The 17,660-nt window shown below is 44.8% G+C and overlaps 1 protein-coding gene across 2 annotated transcripts in view; it reads right to left on the reverse strand.

Annotated features, from left to right (window-relative positions):
* Positions 1 to 17,660, reverse strand: part of LOC126456986 (neither inactivation nor afterpotential protein C) — a 390,163-nt gene that overhangs the window by 345,129 nt on the left and 27,374 nt on the right. For both annotated transcript variants that reach the window (XM_050092949.1, XM_050092948.1), the window contains exons 2-3: positions 15,240 to 15,383; positions 1,883 to 2,064 (exon numbers count right to left, since the gene is read on the reverse strand). In XM_050092949.1, the coding sequence (XP_049948906.1) occupies positions 1,883 to 2,064; positions 15,240 to 15,354 (297 nt within the window). In that variant the 5' untranslated portion in view covers positions 15,355 to 15,383. The remainder of the gene's footprint in view (positions 1 to 1,882; positions 2,065 to 15,239; positions 15,384 to 17,660) is intronic.

The raw sequence follows: 17,660 nt of genomic DNA on the forward strand, positions 1-17,660 counted from the left end.
GTTGATGACTGGGAACATGTTGCCTGGTCGAACGAGACTCGTTTCAAATTGTATCGAGCGGATGAACGTATAAGAGTATGGAGACACCCTCATAAATCCATGGATCCTGCATGTCGGCAGGGGACTGTTCAAGCAGGCGAAGACTCTGTAATGGTGTGGGGCGCGTGCAGTTGGAGTGATATGGGACTCCTGATACATCTAGATATGACTATGACAGGTGGAATGTGCGTAAGCATCGGATCTGCTCACCTGCATCCATTCACATCCATTGTGCATTCCGACGGACTGGGGCAATTCTACCAGGACAATGCGACACTTCACAAGTCCTGAATTGCTACAGAGTGGCTACAGGGACACTCTTCTGAGTTTAAACACTTCCGCTGGCCGCCAAACATTATTGAGCATAACTCGGATGCCTTGCGACGTGCTGTTCAGAAGAGATCTCCACCCCTTCGTACTCTTACGGATTTATGGACAGCCCTGCAGGATTCCTGGTGTCAGCTCCCTCCAGCACTACTTCTGACACTGGTCGAGTCCATGCCACGTCATGTTGTGGCACTTAGCCGTGCTCGCGGGGGCCTTACGCGATATTAGGCATGTGTACCAGTTTCTTTGGCTCTTCAGTGTATTATAAAAATGAGCCATGTTTGCTCAAAGCACACGTATGTTAATTGTAAACATAGTGAAACGTATACTAGAATACCAACAATCTCTACGAGTTTCATTGATAAAATCGTCTCATCTATCAATTGAGTCGTGGCAATATGTTCTCACAATGTTTCAACGAGTTTCCTCTTGTCATCTTCAGACAAAAAGTCTGGTTTACATGCAGGGCCAGGATAATGGAGCAGCAAAACATGAAAACCATTTTCCACTCAAAGGTTAAAAACAAGAATCTGACAGTAGTTCATTGTCTAGTGGTTAGTGTCGCTGCCTCGAGACCACGGAGCGTCAGGTTTTCTTCATTCGATGACTATGTTAATGTTGTAATCATTTTATTCCGTCTTCATCGCAAAGATGCGAAAGTCGCCGAAGTGAAGCCAAATAGAAAAACTTGTTACAGGCGCACTAACAATCCCAAACGGGATCTGCCGGCCAATAATGCAGTATTATGATTTCATTTCCTCAAGAATATGCTTGTATAAGTCAGAGACCAACTAGGGATATGGGCACTTGGCGTCTACAGCATCAGCTGCGAATGTGGCATGTAATACATCGGCCAGAAAGCATCTTCCAGCGTTGTTCAGAACATGACAGGACCTCGACAAAACCGAGAAGTCTGTATTGGCACAGCACAGAATCAACGAAGAACAAGTTTGTTTTTATACGGGGAAATGTGCTATGCCATGCCTGCACTTTCTTGGATTCGGTCATCAAAGAGGCAGTGGCAATAAGAGTACATGAAGTTCTTGTTAACCAGGACAGCGGTTTCCAACAGAGCTCAGTATGGGATGTGGAGCTAGTAACGTTAGAAACGTTCTAAAGAGGTGGAGGTATAGGTGGAGTAGGAACCAGCACTAGGGTTCGACGCCCGGACTCCCTCCACACCGCCGGGAGGCCCACCAACCACTGGGCCGCGATATTTCTTCCGCAAGCACGCGACTGGCCCACCCGTTGGGCCCTAGGAAAAGAGGAATCTGCAATTCGGAGGCTGTAAAGGAACAAGCTGGACATGAACTATAAACTTCACCTAGAGATGAGGGGTAGGACTTGCCGAAACTTTGCGACGACTTTGCGACGACTCGGATGATAACTCGAGAAGATTTCATTAGTGATACGTTCCACATAATAATGAGCGTAGGAAATATAAATCCATGGATCATGCGAGTAACTAACTTACCAATGTCTTGACAAAGAGCGATCAGAAGATGCTGGTGCTTACCTCCATGACGAACCAGAGCTTGTCGGGATCCACTCTGTTGGTGGCCCTCTTCATGTAAACGCCGTAGAAATCTGGCAGGTTGGGGTGGGTCGATAGGTCCCGCAGTACGCGAAACTCCTCCCGAATGTCCTGGAGGATGTCCTCCGACACCGGCTGGATCTTCACGGCGACGCGCTTACCACCTGCAAGCAGAGTAATGTTCTCGTATCATAAACATTTTGACACATCACCTCCAGCCAATCTCGGTGTGCACATTAGTTCATCCTTTGCAAGAGCCACGCGTTGTCTGAGGATATCATATAATATGTTGTAGTGCTAAGAACAACGCTATAGCGAAATATTTACTCAGTTAGATTTATGTAAATGCTGAAAGGGATAGAAAAGTTATGTACTATTTTTCACACAACGAAATATTTACAGAACCATAGGTATGTATTGTAGCTGGCAAATACAAAATTAACGACTTCCTACATAAGATGATCAAACTATAAAGATTTCGTAAAACTACTTACTCTAAATGAAGCACGCTGGTCGAACAATGCTCGAAACATTTTGTCAATGAACGAAGCGAAAGTCAGCAGTAATATGCAAACACTGTACTTCCTCCAGGCTTGCCTGAGAGCGCCATGCATTTCCATTTATGCGAATTTTATACACTCCTCTTACGAACTTCTGGATGCGCTTGCCGCCAGGTTGCAAAGGTCATACCAGTAACAATAATTAAAGAAATGAAACACACTAATCTACTAAACGACTAAAACGGTCTCCCGCTTACAATTGCAGGTTGGCTATGTACAGATTTCCAGGGCAACAAAAATTTGAATTTCAGTATTTCATATAATTATTGACTCATTTAAAAGTTTAAGACACTATCATATGATGTGCAATCTCACGTTAAAGGTTTAACAAATGAAGTCAAGTACTAAAGTTGTAAATTGTGTATACGATATGTCTTGGGGCAGATTATTCGTACAGCATTTGAGAATGAGGGCACTCAGTGGCTTTCAACAAAGTTTGCAAATAATTTCAAACTTTTTCGATAAATTCTTGTCGCTGACAATAATGAAAGATGAAATGTTTACTGCTTACTACATTCTCGCTCATGTAGTAAAGCCTCAGCACCAGGCATGACGTTTTGATTTATTACTCCTTTACTACTCACTCTGTTCGCTAAAAAGTCAGCAGACAGCATTCATGTATACCACTGAATTTACTTGCAAAATTGTATCATAGTACATTACATAGTACACGAGGTATGACGTCATAAACATCGAGAAGACTGGAAAACCAGTTTTTCTTTAGACGAAGCCCAAATCACCCAGACTAGACTCATCCAGTGTTCGATTCTTTGAAGAATCGGGGTGGGACTGTTGGTTATTGGCTAAACTACTCCCAGCAATTCGTCTTTTCTTTACTTTTCTGTTCTGATACACCTTTCAATGGCTCTGAGCACTATGGGACTTAACTTCTGAGGTTATCAGTCCCCTAGAACTTAGAACTACGTAAACCTAACTAAACTAAGGACATCACCCAGTCATTCCATACTGGAAGTCGTGGGATAGCGATATGCACATACAGGCTGTAGTATCGTGTACGCAAGATATAAAAGAGCAGCGCATTGGCGGAGCTGACATTTGCACTCAGACGATTTATATGAATATGTTTCCGACTTCGTTATGGCAGCACAATCGGAATTAACAGACTTTGAATACAGATTAGCAGTTGGAGCTAGACGCATGGGAAATTTCATTTCGTACGTCGTTAGGGAATTCAGTATTCTAAGGTCAACAGTGTCAATAGTGCACCGAGGATAGCACATTTCAGAGATTTTCTCTCACCACGTACAACGCAATGGCCGACGGCCTTCACTTAACGACCAAGAGAAGTGGCTTTCGCATAGAGTTGTCGCTGCTAACAGACAAGCAACAGTAGATGGAGTAACCGTAGAAATCAATGTGGGACATACAACGAACGTTTCCGTTAGGACAGTGCGGCGAAATTTGACGTTAATGAGCTATGGAAGGAGACGACCGACGCGAGTGCATTTGCTAACAGCACGACATCGCCTGCAGCTCTTCTCCAGAGCTGATGGTGGGGTTGAAGTGTGGCGCAGACCCCACGAAGCGATGGACGCAGGTTATCAAATGGTTCAAATGGCTCTGAGCACTTTGGGACTTTAAACATCTGAGGTCATCAGTCCCCTAGAACTTAGAACTACTTGAACCTAACTAACCTAAGAATAGCACACACATCCATGCCCGAAGCAGGATTCGAACCTGCGACCGTAGCTGTCGCGCGGTTTCAAAGTGAAGCGCCTAGAACCGCTCGGTCACACTGGCTGGCCCCAGGTTATCAACAAGGCACTGCAATCTGGCGGTGGCTTCATAAGGGTGTGGACTGTGTTTACATGTAAGTCACTGGATCCTCTGGTACAACTGAACCGATCATTGAGTAGGAATGGTTATGTTCGGCTTCTTGGAGACTATCTGCAGCCATACATCGAATTCATGTTCCCAAACAACGATGGAATTTTTATGGATGACAATGCGTCATGCACTCGGCCATAATTGTTCGTGATTCGTCTGAAAACGTTCTGGACATTTAGAGTGAATGATTTGGCCATGGAGATTGCCCGACATGGATCACAGCGAATATTTATGGGACATAATCGAGAGTTCAGTTCGTGCAAAAAATCCTGCACCAGCAACACTTTCGCAGCTGTAGAGACAGGGAGTAGTAGAAGCCGACCTTGGAGAAGATCAGTTCGGATTCCGTAGAAATGTTGGAACACGTGAGGTAATACTGATACTACGACTTATCTTAGAAGATAGATTAAGGAAAGGCAAAACTACGTTTCTAGCATTTGTAGACTTACAGAAAGCTTTTGACAATGTTGACTGGAACACTCTCTTTCAATTTATGAAGGTGGCGGGGGTCAAATATAGGGAGCAAAAGGCTATTTTCAATTTGTACAGAAAGTAGATGGCGGTTATAAGAGTCGAGGGGCGTGAAAGGGAAGCAGTGGTTTGGAAGGGAGTGAGACAGGGTTGTAGCTTATCCCCGGAGTTATTCCATCTATATACAGGGTGTTTCAAAAATGACCGGTATATTTGAAACGGCAATAAAAACTAAACGAGCAGCGATAGAAATACACCGTTTGTTGCAATATGCTTGGGACAACAGTACATTTTCAGGCGGACAAACTTTCGAAATTACAGTAGTTACAATTTTCAACAACAGATGGCGCTGCAAGTGATGTGAAAGATATAGAAGACAACGCAGTCTGTGGGTGATGATGATGATGATGTTTGGTTTGTGGGGCGCTCAACTGCGTGGTTATCAGCGCCCGTACAATTATCCAATCTTTGCTCAGTCCAATTTCGCCACTTTCCTGGATGATGATGAAATGATGAGGACAACACAAACACCCAGTCATCTCGAGGCAGGTGAAAATCCCTGACCCCGCCGGGAATCGAACCCGGGACCCCGTGCTCGGGAAGCGAGAACGCTACCGCGAGACCACGAGCGGCGGACAAAGCAGTCTGTGGGTGCGCCATTCTGTACGTCGTCTTTCTGCTGTAAGCGTGTGCTGTTCACAACGTGCAAGTGTGCTGTAGACAACATGGTTTATTCCTTAGAACAGAGGATTTTTCTGGTGTTGGAATTCCACCACCTAGAACACAGTGTTGTTGCAACAAGACGAAGTTTTCAACGGAGGTTTAATGTAACCAAAGGACCGAAAAGCGATACAATAAAGGATCTGTTTGAAAAATTTCAACGGACTGGGAACGTGACGGATGAACGTGCTGGAAAGGTAGGGCGACCGTGTACGGCAACCACAGAGGGCAACGCGCAGCTAGTGCAGCAGGTGATCCAACAGCGACCTCGGGTATCCGTTCGCTGTGTTGCAGCTGCGGTCCAAATGGCGCCAACTTCCACGTATCGTCTCATGCGCCAGAGTTTACACCTCTATCCATACAAAATTCAAACGCGGCAACCCCTCAGCGCCGCTACCATTGCTGCACGAGAGACATTCGCTAACGATATAGCGCACAGGATTGATGACGGCGATATGCATGTGGGCAGCATTTGGTTTACTGACGAAGCCTATTTTTACCAGGACGACTTCGTCAATAAACAGAACTGGCGCATATGGGGAACCGAAAAGCCCCATGTTGCAGTCCCATCGTCCCTGCATCCTCAAAAAGTACTGGTCTGGGCCGCCATTTCTTCCAAAGGAATCATTGGCCCATTTTTCAGATCCGAAACGATTACTGCATCACGCTATCTGGACATTCTTCGTGAATTTGTGGCGGTACAAACTGCCTTAGACGACACTGCGAAACCTCGTGGTTTATGCAAGATGGTGCCCGGCCACATCGCACGGCCGACGTCTTTAATTTCCTGAATGAATATTTCGATGATCGTGTGATTGCTTTGGGCTATCCGAAACATACAGGAGGCGGCGTGGATTGGCCTCCCTATTCGCCAGACATGAGCCCCTGTGACTTCTTTCTGTGGGGACACTTGAAAGACCAGGTGTACCGCCAGAATCCAGAAACAATTGAACAGCTGAAGCAGTACATCTCATCTGCATGTGAAGCCATTCCACCAGACACGTTGTCAAAGGTTTCGGGTAATTTCATTCAGAGACCACACCATATTATTGCTACGCATGGTGGATATGTGGAAAATATCGTACTATAGAGTTTCCCAGACCGCAGCGCCATCTGTTGTTGAAAATTGTAACTAGTGTAATTTCGAAAGTTTGTCTGCCTGAAAATGTACTGTTGTCCCAAGCATATTGCAACAAACGGTGTATTTCTATCGCTGCTCGTTTAGTTTTTATTGCCGTTTCAAATATACCGGTCATTTTTGAAACACCCTGTATTAAGCAAGCGTTAAAGGAAACAAAAGAAAAATTTGGAGTAGGAATTAAAATCCATGGAGAAGACATAAAAACTTTGAGGTTTGCCGATGACATTGTAATTCTGTCAGAGACAGCAAAGACCTGGAAGAGTAGTTGAACGGAATGGACAGTGCCTTCAAAGGAGGATATAAGATGAACATCAACAAAAGCAAAATGGGAATAATTGAATGTAGTCGAATTAAAACAAGTGATGCTGAGTGAATTAGATTAGGAAATGAGACGATTAAAGCAGTAGTTGAGTTATGCTATTTGGGGAGCAAAATAAGTGATGATGGTCGAAGTAGAGAGGATATAAAATGTAGACTGGCAATGGCAAGAAAGGCGTTTCTGAAGGAGAGAAATTTGTTAAAATCGAGCATAGATTTAAATGTTAGGAAGTCGTTTCTGAAAGTATTTGTATGGGGTGTAGCCATGTATGGAAGTGAAACGTGGACGATAAATAGTTTAAACAAGAAGAGAATAGAAGCTTTCGAAATGTGGTGCTACAGAAGAATGCTGAACATTAGATGTGTAGATCACGTAACTAATGAGAAGGTATTGAATAGAATTGGGGAGAAGAGAAATTTGTGGCACAACTTGACTAGAAGAAGGGATTCGGTTGGTAGCACATGTTCTGAGGCATCAATGGATCACAGATTTAGTACTGGAGGGCAGCATGGAGGGTAAAAATCGTAGAGGGAGACCAAGAGATGAATACATTAAGCAGATTCAGAAGTATGTAGGTTGCAGTAAGTACTGGGAGATGAAGAAGCTTGCACAGGATAGAGTAGCATGGAAAGCTGCATCAGATCAGTCTCTGGACTGAAGACCTCAACAACAACAACAAGAGAGACGGAGGTTTTCCAATGATAACTTTGATGAATCCTTGCCACTTCGAGTTGCTGCACTTAGCCTGGCAGATGAAAGTCTGACACGTTGTTAGAAGGTATCCCACTACTTTTGGCACCTCAGTGTGTTACAGAGTGTGATGAAAAAATTGAGTCCCTTATTCTTAAAGAAAACCGTAGTCGTCAAAATCAGAAAAAATGCTATTTGCATACGTTTCCAACTCTGTAGCCAGTCGAGCAACGTGTCTAACTGCTGGGCCCAATTTCCAGTACTTCCAGCGACTTTCCCTTGTCGCAAGGGTTGGATGGGGGTGCACTCAACTTCCTTAGGTCAACTGAGAATCTGCTTGAATGAGAAATAGCTGGTCTAATGTCTAGAAAGCTCAGTACAGCCGGGGAGAGCTGTGTGTTGACCATATGCGTATCCATATCGCATCCGAATGACGCCTTGTGGCAGAGGATGACACGGTGTCCTGTCACCATCGCGTGGTCCTATGGGCCTGACTCTGGAGTTACTTTGACTTTGTCAACACATATCTGGAACCAAATACTTCCTGAGAGACTAGCCATAATGTCGCACGATAGCTGTTGCTGGAGATAATTAAAGTGATACCAGTCTATCTCGTGCATATGAGGGCTATTCGGAAAGTAAGGTGCGCTCGGTCGCGAAATGGAAACTGCAGCGAAAATGCGACGAAGCTTTGCACAGATGTGTTGGGCAGTGCCTCCAGTACGCATACAGCCCGGACTTTGGGCCCTCTGATGTTCATCTCTGCTCACACGAACCACTGGCTATGAAGACAACATTTTGGCACAGCCAACGAACCGCAGACCAGAGTAGAGAAGTGGTGGATAGCACTGGCGGCTACCTTCTATGAAGAGGGTATTGGAAAGCTGGTACAACGTTACGACAGATGCCTACGTACGAGCGTCGAGTATGTAGAAATGTAAATGGAATGAGTTACGAACTGTTACAAATGAAACATGTTTTTATTTTCACCGTGGTTTCCAATTCATGATCGGTAGTACCTTACTTTCCGAACAGCCCTCGTACTTCAGCATTTTTTGTCAAAAAATCACTAAGTAGTGTGAACAGCAATTGGTTGTGCATGTGCAATTTGTCAATGGGTGTTGAAGACACCAATTCCTTTAAATGTTCCCACAGTCAGATATCTAAGGGATTAATATCATGTGACCGGGGAAACCAAATCACTGGACCTCTTAGACTGATCCATGATTCGTTTAAGGATTGTATTATTCAAAGCAAGGTAGGTAAAACGGGCCACATCCCCCTCCCCCCCTCCCCCCCCTCTCCCCCCCACACACAAAACGAATAAATATACCGAGACGCGGCTTTCGCTAGGCTATAAAGGACAATGTGGCGAATTTAATGTCATTCGCAAGTAGTCTTTGAATTTAGTAGCTGCCGAGTTATGAAACCAACTTTTGGATAACACGTCATTCTCTGATCCGTATAATCTGCATCCCGGCCATAAGGACCTATTTTAGTGAATATGGGCTACCATAGGCTGTAAAATGGAATGACGACAATGAAAATTTGTTCCAGACTGGGAATCGAACCCAGATATCCCGCTTACCGAGAGCGGTCGCCTTACCATTTGGCTATCCGAGCACTATCCACGGCCAGACCCAAATTTCCAAATGTCGTCAACCACGTGTCTACAGTCTGCACTCGTAAATACATTAAGTATATTCGCGTACAGCGGAGACATTTTACTTGAAAGTTTCATGTCCGCCGTCGGTCCGTAAATACGACATTGCAGCGCCTGTGTTGTTCTGAATTCTGATACAAAGTTCCTTGGGACATGCATGAATGTTCCAAGGAAGTTTGCATCGTAATTTGGTATAATACAGCCACTGCAATATCGTATAAGGATAAATGGTTTCGGTGCTTTGTTGGTAGACGTACAGGGATTGTCCAAAATTATGGGAATACCGCGAGAAATGCATGCTGCAACATAAATGCAGATGCTAGCCAAATCTACAGGTTACGCTGTTGTATTTCAAAACGAACGGCATCTCTACAATGTCCTCACTACGTTGCAAGTCTCAGTTGTGGTCGTGACAGTGTACCGTGTAATAGAGTGTGCGTTATGTCGAATCTAGCTGACTTCCAATGTGGACAGATTGCTGGTTCTCGTACGGCGGATGCTTCCGCAATCAAGGGAGACGAAGTGTTTGGTGCTTTAAGAGACACTGTGTCGAAGATTTATCTCGCATACAGGGAAAGCCGAAAAAGATCATTGATAAGGCACAAAGTGAACGGAAATGTGTGTTGAATCATCGTGACGAACAATCATTTAAGAGAATTGTGTCCAAAAATTTGAGGACGAAAGCTGCAAAAGTCACTGCAGAACCATGTCAGCACCAAATCAACATGTAGGGACTACTATTATCAGGGAACGCCAGGGCGAGCTGGAATTTCAAATCTACTCATCATAGATACAAATGCCCGAACACGTAAATCGTGGAGTAGAAGACATATAACCCGGTCTTTTCTGTAATGAAAAAATGTCGTCTGGTCGTATGAGTCTTTTTTCACACTAATTCCAACTCCTGGCCGAATTTACGTCCCAAGAGTGATACGTAGTGTGGGTTCCGTGATGATTTGGGCAATTACATCGTGGTATTCCGTGGGCCTCCCGATTACTCTGCGTTACGGCCAACGATTATGTGACCATTTCACTGATCAGGTCCACCTCATGCATGGTACAATGTTTGTTCCCCAGTATTGCTGGTTATTTTTTTTTTTAGTACTAGAATGAATAGTCACATCTCCCCAGACCATCGCTGTGACCGGATCTCAGTATTGCTGAGGCTTTGTGATATACTTTGGGGAGAAGGGTGGGTGATTGCTATCCACCTCCATCGTTACACCCGAACTTGTCATTATTTTGCAGGAAGAAAGGTATGAGATCCCCTTGAAAACCATACATGAGCTGCATTTATCCATTGCGAGACTATTGGAAGCCGTTTTCAATGCCAACGGTTTTCGTACATCGCATCAGGCATGGAAGAGTGTTGTGTTTTTGGTGTTTTCATGTTTTTGTCCACCTCCTGTATTTACTGAGTTCTGAAGCCTCAGAAGAGTAGGGTAAGCATCAAAGTCGATAGGCAAAAATATAATTTGATTTATTACTCATGAACCATGATACCATGTTTTCCTGTTTAGCGATAGCAGGACGAATGGATGATCACTGCCAGCTACGTTGCTAATAATTCAAAAATGGTTCAAATGGCTCTGAGCACTATGGGACTTACCTTCTGGGGTCATCAATCCCCTAGAACTTAGAACTACTTCCAGACTGAAGCGCCTAGAACCGCTCGGCCACAGCGGCTGGCCACGCGCATATGCAGCCACTGCTGTAACCAGATGGCCGCCTTGCGGCCCAGGAGTTCGTTGTATGTGTCGTCCGGTAGAACCATTTGTCCTCCGTGTGGCTGGACCGTCCGTACGTTTGCATTCAGCCTTGAATCGCCACTCGGACGTCGAAGTCTGGTGTGCAGAACTGACCATACTGTCCAATCTCCTCACTACCCCACTACAGCAGTCGCCGTTTGCATCGCAAGTATTCCCACTCAGCGATATCAATACTGATAGCTGACGCTGCCGAGTCAGCATCAGCTGTGTCTGACGCAGCTTTGTGGAGACGCGTTAGCCAGAGGTCGAGTTCGTTGACACAACGTCTCCAGCGTTGTACAGCGGCAAATATGAGGAGGTCTGCTCATTCATTAGCGTCTTGCTGACTGGTTCCTGACCTCCGTGTCTGAAATTAAACCGAAAAGCCTGAGTGGGTAGCATCTGTGCCATCCTGACCAAAAGAAGAATGGTTGTCCCTGTATTACTGGAGCTGCACGGCCTGGCTGCGTAACTGAGGCCACTGAAGGCAGCTGCTGTCTTATACGAGGAGCATCTCTTTATCACGTCAAGGTTTCCTGTGACATGTTTGTATCATGCCTGCCGTGAGCATGTCGATGCTAGTCTCCCCTTGTACCTTTTCATGTCCCAGCAATCTTTTAAGCTTGGGAACATTCAGCACGGCGTACATTCGCTACGTCGACCGGACAAATAACAGTCTGCGCTGTTTGAACCACAGAAGAGCAAGGGACCCTTACATCTAGATGTGTCCAATACAAGCGTCCTTACAACAGGATGTCAACGTATTACGGGTGTCCTTATCGTAGGACACATTATGACTCAATCTACAGTGCTATCCTAGAGCAGACAGTGAAATTGCGAACATCTTTCATACAGCTTATTCGTGCACCTCACGGGAGTTGTCTGTAACATCAGCAGTCATCCATCCGTCTGCTAGCGTGGTACACCTCTGGGTAGAGACTGTATACTATATCTTCACGAGTGTAGCGATCTCTGACAGGCTCAATGAATCAGAATGTTGCGCGGCGTACTTAGGTTTGGACAGAACTACGGCCACCATACAAACTGTCCCTTCCTCTGATCCTGCTACCGATCCTGTTGCCATGGCTACTACTCGTGCTGATGTTCCTCGTAGTACAGACCCTTTGTCACGTGATCTAAAGACGATCTAATTAAGTCGACTTAGTTCCGGATTATGGCGAGACTGTTGCTGGCTTCGCACATTTGCTATGCATTTACATGATTGGAAATTACATTGTGTTTTACATCATGGACAATCAGTCTTTTCTTATCGGGATACATTTTCAGTCGTAGCTAATGTGGGAACGATAGATCCTTTTTTGACCTTTTCACTTTCTTCAAAGCACGCGAGAATCAGTATCTACACTACTGGCCATTAAAATTGCTACACCACGAAGATATCGTGCTGCAGACGCGAAATTTAACCGACAGGAAGAAGATGCCGTGATATGCAAATGATTAGCTTTTCAGAGCATTCACACAAGGTTGGCGCCAGTGGCGACACCTACAACGTGCTGACGTGAGGAAAGTTTCTAACCGATTTCTCATACACAAACAGCAGTTGACTAGCGTTGCCTGGTGAAACGTTGTTGTGATGCCTCGTGTAAGGAGGAGAAATGCGTACCATCACGTTTCCGTCTTTGGTAAAGGTTGGATTGTGGCCTATCGCGATTGTGGTTTATCGTATCGCGACATTGCTGCTCGCGTTGGTCGAGATCCAATGACTGTTAGCGGAATATGGAATCGGTGGGTTGAGGAGGGTAATACGGAACCGTGCTGGATCCCAACGGCCTCGTATCACTAGCAGTCGAGATGACTGGCATCTTATCCGCATGGCTGTAATGGATCGTGCAGCCATGTCTCGATCCCTGAGTCAACAGATGGAGACGTTTGCAAGACAACAACCATATGCACGAACAATTCGACGACGTTTGCAGCAGCGTGGACTATCAGCTCGGAGACCATAGCCGTGGTTACCCTTGACGCTGCACCACAGACAGGAGCGCCTGCGATGGTTACTCAACGCAACGACGAACCTGGGTGCACGAATGGGAAAACATCATTTTTTCGGATGAGTCCAAGTTCTATTTACAGAATCGTGATGGTCGCGTCCGTGTTTGGCGACATCGCGATGAACGCACATTGGAAGCGCGTATTCGTCATCGCCATACTGGCTTATCACCCGGAGTGATAGTATGGGGTGTCATTGGTTACCCGTCTCGGTCACCTCTTGTTCGCATTGACGGCACTTTGAACAGTGGACGTTACATTTCAGATGTGTTACGACCCGTGGCTCTACCCTTCATTCGATCCCTGCGAAACCCTACATTTCAGTAGGATAATGCACGACCGCATGTTGCAGGTCCTGTACGGGCCTTTCTGGATACAGAAAATGTTCGACTGTTGCCCTGGCCAGCACATTCTCCAGATCTCTCACCAATTAAAAACGTCTGGACAATGGTGGCCCAGCAACTGGCTCGTCACAATAGGCCAGTCACTACTTTTGATGATCTGTGTTATGATGTTGAAGCTGCATGGGAAGCTGTACCTGTACACGCCATCCAATCTCTGTTTGACTCAAAGGCCAGGCGTATCAAGGACGTTATTACGGCCTGAGGTGGTTGTTCTGGGTACTGATTTCTCAGGATCTATGCACCCAAATTGCGTGAAAATGTAATCACACGTCAATTCTAGTATAATATATTTGTCCAATGAATACCCGTTTATCATCTGCATTTCTTCTTGGTGGAGCAATTTTAATGGCCAGTAGTGTATTTCTAAGTTAATCAGCCAATAGCTTATCTCAATGCTGTTCTAATTGTAAGACAATGCTTGAGAAATTAATAATAGAATTTCGCAATTTTATCTTGTCTGTCATACCAGATGAGGACATAAAGCACATGGTCTGTTGAACTGTGTTTATCCATGAAACCCGTTTTCCTGTGTTTGCACTTTGGTCATTATATTGCATGTAACTATTATTCACTTCCTGGTCTTTGATGATTAAATCTTTCCCACGGATTCTATATCTCCACATGTGATCATTTGTGAACTACATACTGAAGTGTTGGCAGAAGAGCCAACACTGTGTTGCTAGAGGAGGCCGAAATGCACGCGTTTAATTACGCGCTGACTGGCGTGAGGTCTGGAACATTACAAGGAAATGAGAACTTAGAAGAACGGACGCAGTTGCTGTAATACTTAACTTTAATCCATAATTGTAGAACATCTCTCTTGACTGTACATGCATTAATATAATCTCAATTTAACTGGTAATGGTGCCTTGCTAGGTCGTAGCAAATGGCGTAGCTGAAGGCTATGCTAACTATCGTCTCGGCAAATGAGAGCGTATTTGTCACTGTAGCATCGCTAGCAAAGTCGGCTGTACAACTGGGGCGAGTGCTATGACGTCTGTCTAGACCTGCCGTGTGGTGGCGCTCGGTCTGCAATCACTGACAGTGGCGACACGCGGGTCCGACGTATACTAACGGACCGCGACCGATTTAAAGGCTACCACCTAGCAAGTGTGGTGTCTGGCGGTGACACCACACATACTGATAACGCATTTCATTTGCTTTAATTGCACTAAAAGCTCGGGCGAAGCAGGCTGAATTACGCAAGGTCCACGATTATGCGTTGTGAGAATTTTCAGCTAAAAACATAAGTCTACGATACTGTCACACTTCGATACAAGTGCCCGTAGGAACGGAGCCTTCGACATATTTTCTGGTACCACGCATGTTCAGGATTTTTTTCGTATATTGCAAGGTAGTGCAGGGCAAAGGTAGCAAAAGCATTTGCCTGGCACAAATTGTGTCTATAAGATAAATTTTCTTTCCATACGCAGTCAGAAGATGCATGATGACTACATTGAGGATTCTGATTTTAGTTTTGCCTTGGTTAACTTTGTTTAAAGTACCCTGTCTTTTGTTGCGTTGTGCGAAAGGTCTTTTCACCCCGAAAGTTAGTCATTAGAGTGAGATTGCGTTTAGTTACATAGGGTCAAATTTAATGTATAGGGGTAACATTTCACGTCATAAAACGAGGGCTACTTTCTCACATGAATTCCCACGTTGAAGTTATATAGGCTTTGAACAGGTCCAGAGCGCTGGCGACAGCTAAATATGACACAAAGACCTCCCAGTAATAACAGTGCTCTCTCAACGCAGCCTCACTTACCGGCCTGCGTGTCGACGGCCTCGAAGACCTCGCTGTAGACGCCGCGGCCGATGCGATCCCCCAGCTGATAGCGGTCCCCGGGGTCCGGCAGCAGCTCGAACCTGATGTCCGCCATCTCGGAGGAGCTGCTACACGCCCGGCAAACTGCGCAACACGGGAGAGAAGTCAGGCGAGAGGTGGCGAGACATCGCAAGAAGAGCAGGCAAGTACAGGCGCTGCAGTACGACAATCGGAAACGTCGGCTGAAGAAAGTGCTAAACCTCAGTCTACTAAAGATTAGTGTAACCACGTTACCTGTTATGTTTTCGAATGTACCAGATACTGGAAACAAGTTGTTAAGTATGTGCTGCTAGAAAACGGTGTCTATTACATTAATTGATTTGTAGTGTAGTATTCTTGTCCTTAAACTTAACAAAACGTTTAGGGTATATGGGTATACGTGCATATATTTCTGTTGGTTACTGAGGACGGTGTACTGAGCAACATCAATATTTACACCATTTGTATACTAATGATTATAAATATTACAAGTTGTATATTTTTAGCTTGGTTAATACCTACAAGTAAATGTCGCAAGAGCAAGTCATGAATGCTTATGTTCCCCTGAACAGTAGGTCACGTATTGAAATGTGGACGCGAGGACGCAAAACGATTAGTCTATACAGACAGACACAGCCCACGTAGTGGTGCAGTTATGGCTGTAGAAGACTGTTAGACGCATAGAAAAAACAGCCCGTACACATACGTGCGTACATACTAAGGTACCACATATTTAAAAAATCCGCACTTGTATCCGTTACACGCTGTGTAGCTGGCAATACCTCAGAATTCACCTACCTCAGAATTAGTCCTCATGCGTTAGCACTTTCTTCCACCGACCTCTTCAATTGAAACACAAAATACGAAGCATGCACATGTTATGAAACTTATAAGAAACGCAAGCAGATCCTGACGTCATCACCACCACCATCACAGTCATTCGATTTCTGCTGCTGCTGCTCATCTAGAGATTTCTGCGAATCACATTTTTCAGCTACGTGCAGCCAAGTGTCCATGTGACTTCTGCATGTTTCTAATATCATCTACTCACCTTCCGGAATGTCAGCATCTCGGTGTTTCGTTCTTTCTACGAATCCAGCATAAAACTTTCTTAGCCATTCTACCATCCATTCGCCCAGTTATGTGCCTCATACATTTCCATTCTCTACGGCCTTACCTATGGCTTACACTTTAGTCTGTTTCCTGATACATTTGTTTCTTTCCAAGTGTCGTCTAGTAATTCCTAACTCACTGCTCGCTCAGAAACTACAACTTTTTTCAGTGGTTTTTGTGTCAGAAACCCATATCTCACTGCAATAAGTCAAACCTGGTACTATCCACTAAGTGTAAACTCTCCTTTTCAAACACATGAACAGCGCAGTTCTATTAAGTTTATCATAAGCACTGCATTCCATTCTTACTCTTCTATTTTGTCAGTAACTGTCTGGTCAGTAATTTACTTCAGGCGACCTGAACACGACAATTCATTAACTCAGTCTACAACTTCGTCCTTAATTTCTATTTTTTTTTTAGTTCTTGGTGATATCGGTTACATGGACAATACGACGTGATATAAGATACATTTCTGTGTCTGATACGGGTGAACCAGTAGTAGTAGATCACCAGCGGGAAAATTCTCCTTTCGAAGCACAAAAAAGATGAAAATGCTCCTATTATAAAAAGGCTCAGACTGAAAAGTGGGTAGCACCTACCTGTTTCTATCTTTCTCAGCACCCTTAAAAATTTGCCAGAAATTTTGGCATGTGAACATATTCGCACACTTCTTAACACGCAACTCACCTCCCACTCGCACAAGCTCCCCTACTCTCTCCCTCACTACTCCATAGCTGTAAGTTGCTCTTACCCATCCATTCCCACTTACCCAGTCTCATTCATTCGTTCAGCCCAAGTCTTTATCTCTTTATGTCTCTCTAACTGTCACTGTCTCCTGTCTCACTGCCACAGTCTCCTTCGTTCTGTCCTACTACTACTACTACTACTACTGCTGTCTCTTTCACTCTCACTGTCTCCCTCTTGCTCTCTCTTACTGCTACTATCTCATTCATTTCTTCCCACTGCTGCTGCCTCTTCACACTGCTACTCTATCTTTCTTCCTCGTTGTCATTGTCATAGACGCTGTTTCCCATTGTCACTGGCTCTCACCCACTTTCGGTTTCTCCCCCTCTTTATTCCTCTCCCAATGGCACTGTCTCCTTCACTCTTTTCCTAGCACTGTCACTGTCACTGTCAACTATATTCCACTGCCACTGTGTCCCATAAAATTGTGGGAATATGTTCATATACAAAAATTTTTGGTAGCATTTTAAAAGTAGCTGAGGAAGGTAGAATGAGGTTCCTGGCAAAGCATTTTTCAATCAGAGA

This window comes from Schistocerca serialis, chromosome 2 (genome assembly GCF_023864345.2).
Source record: "Schistocerca serialis cubense isolate TAMUIC-IGC-003099 chromosome 2, iqSchSeri2.2, whole genome shotgun sequence".
Lineage (NCBI taxonomy): Eukaryota > Metazoa > Arthropoda > Insecta > Orthoptera > Acrididae > Schistocerca > Schistocerca serialis.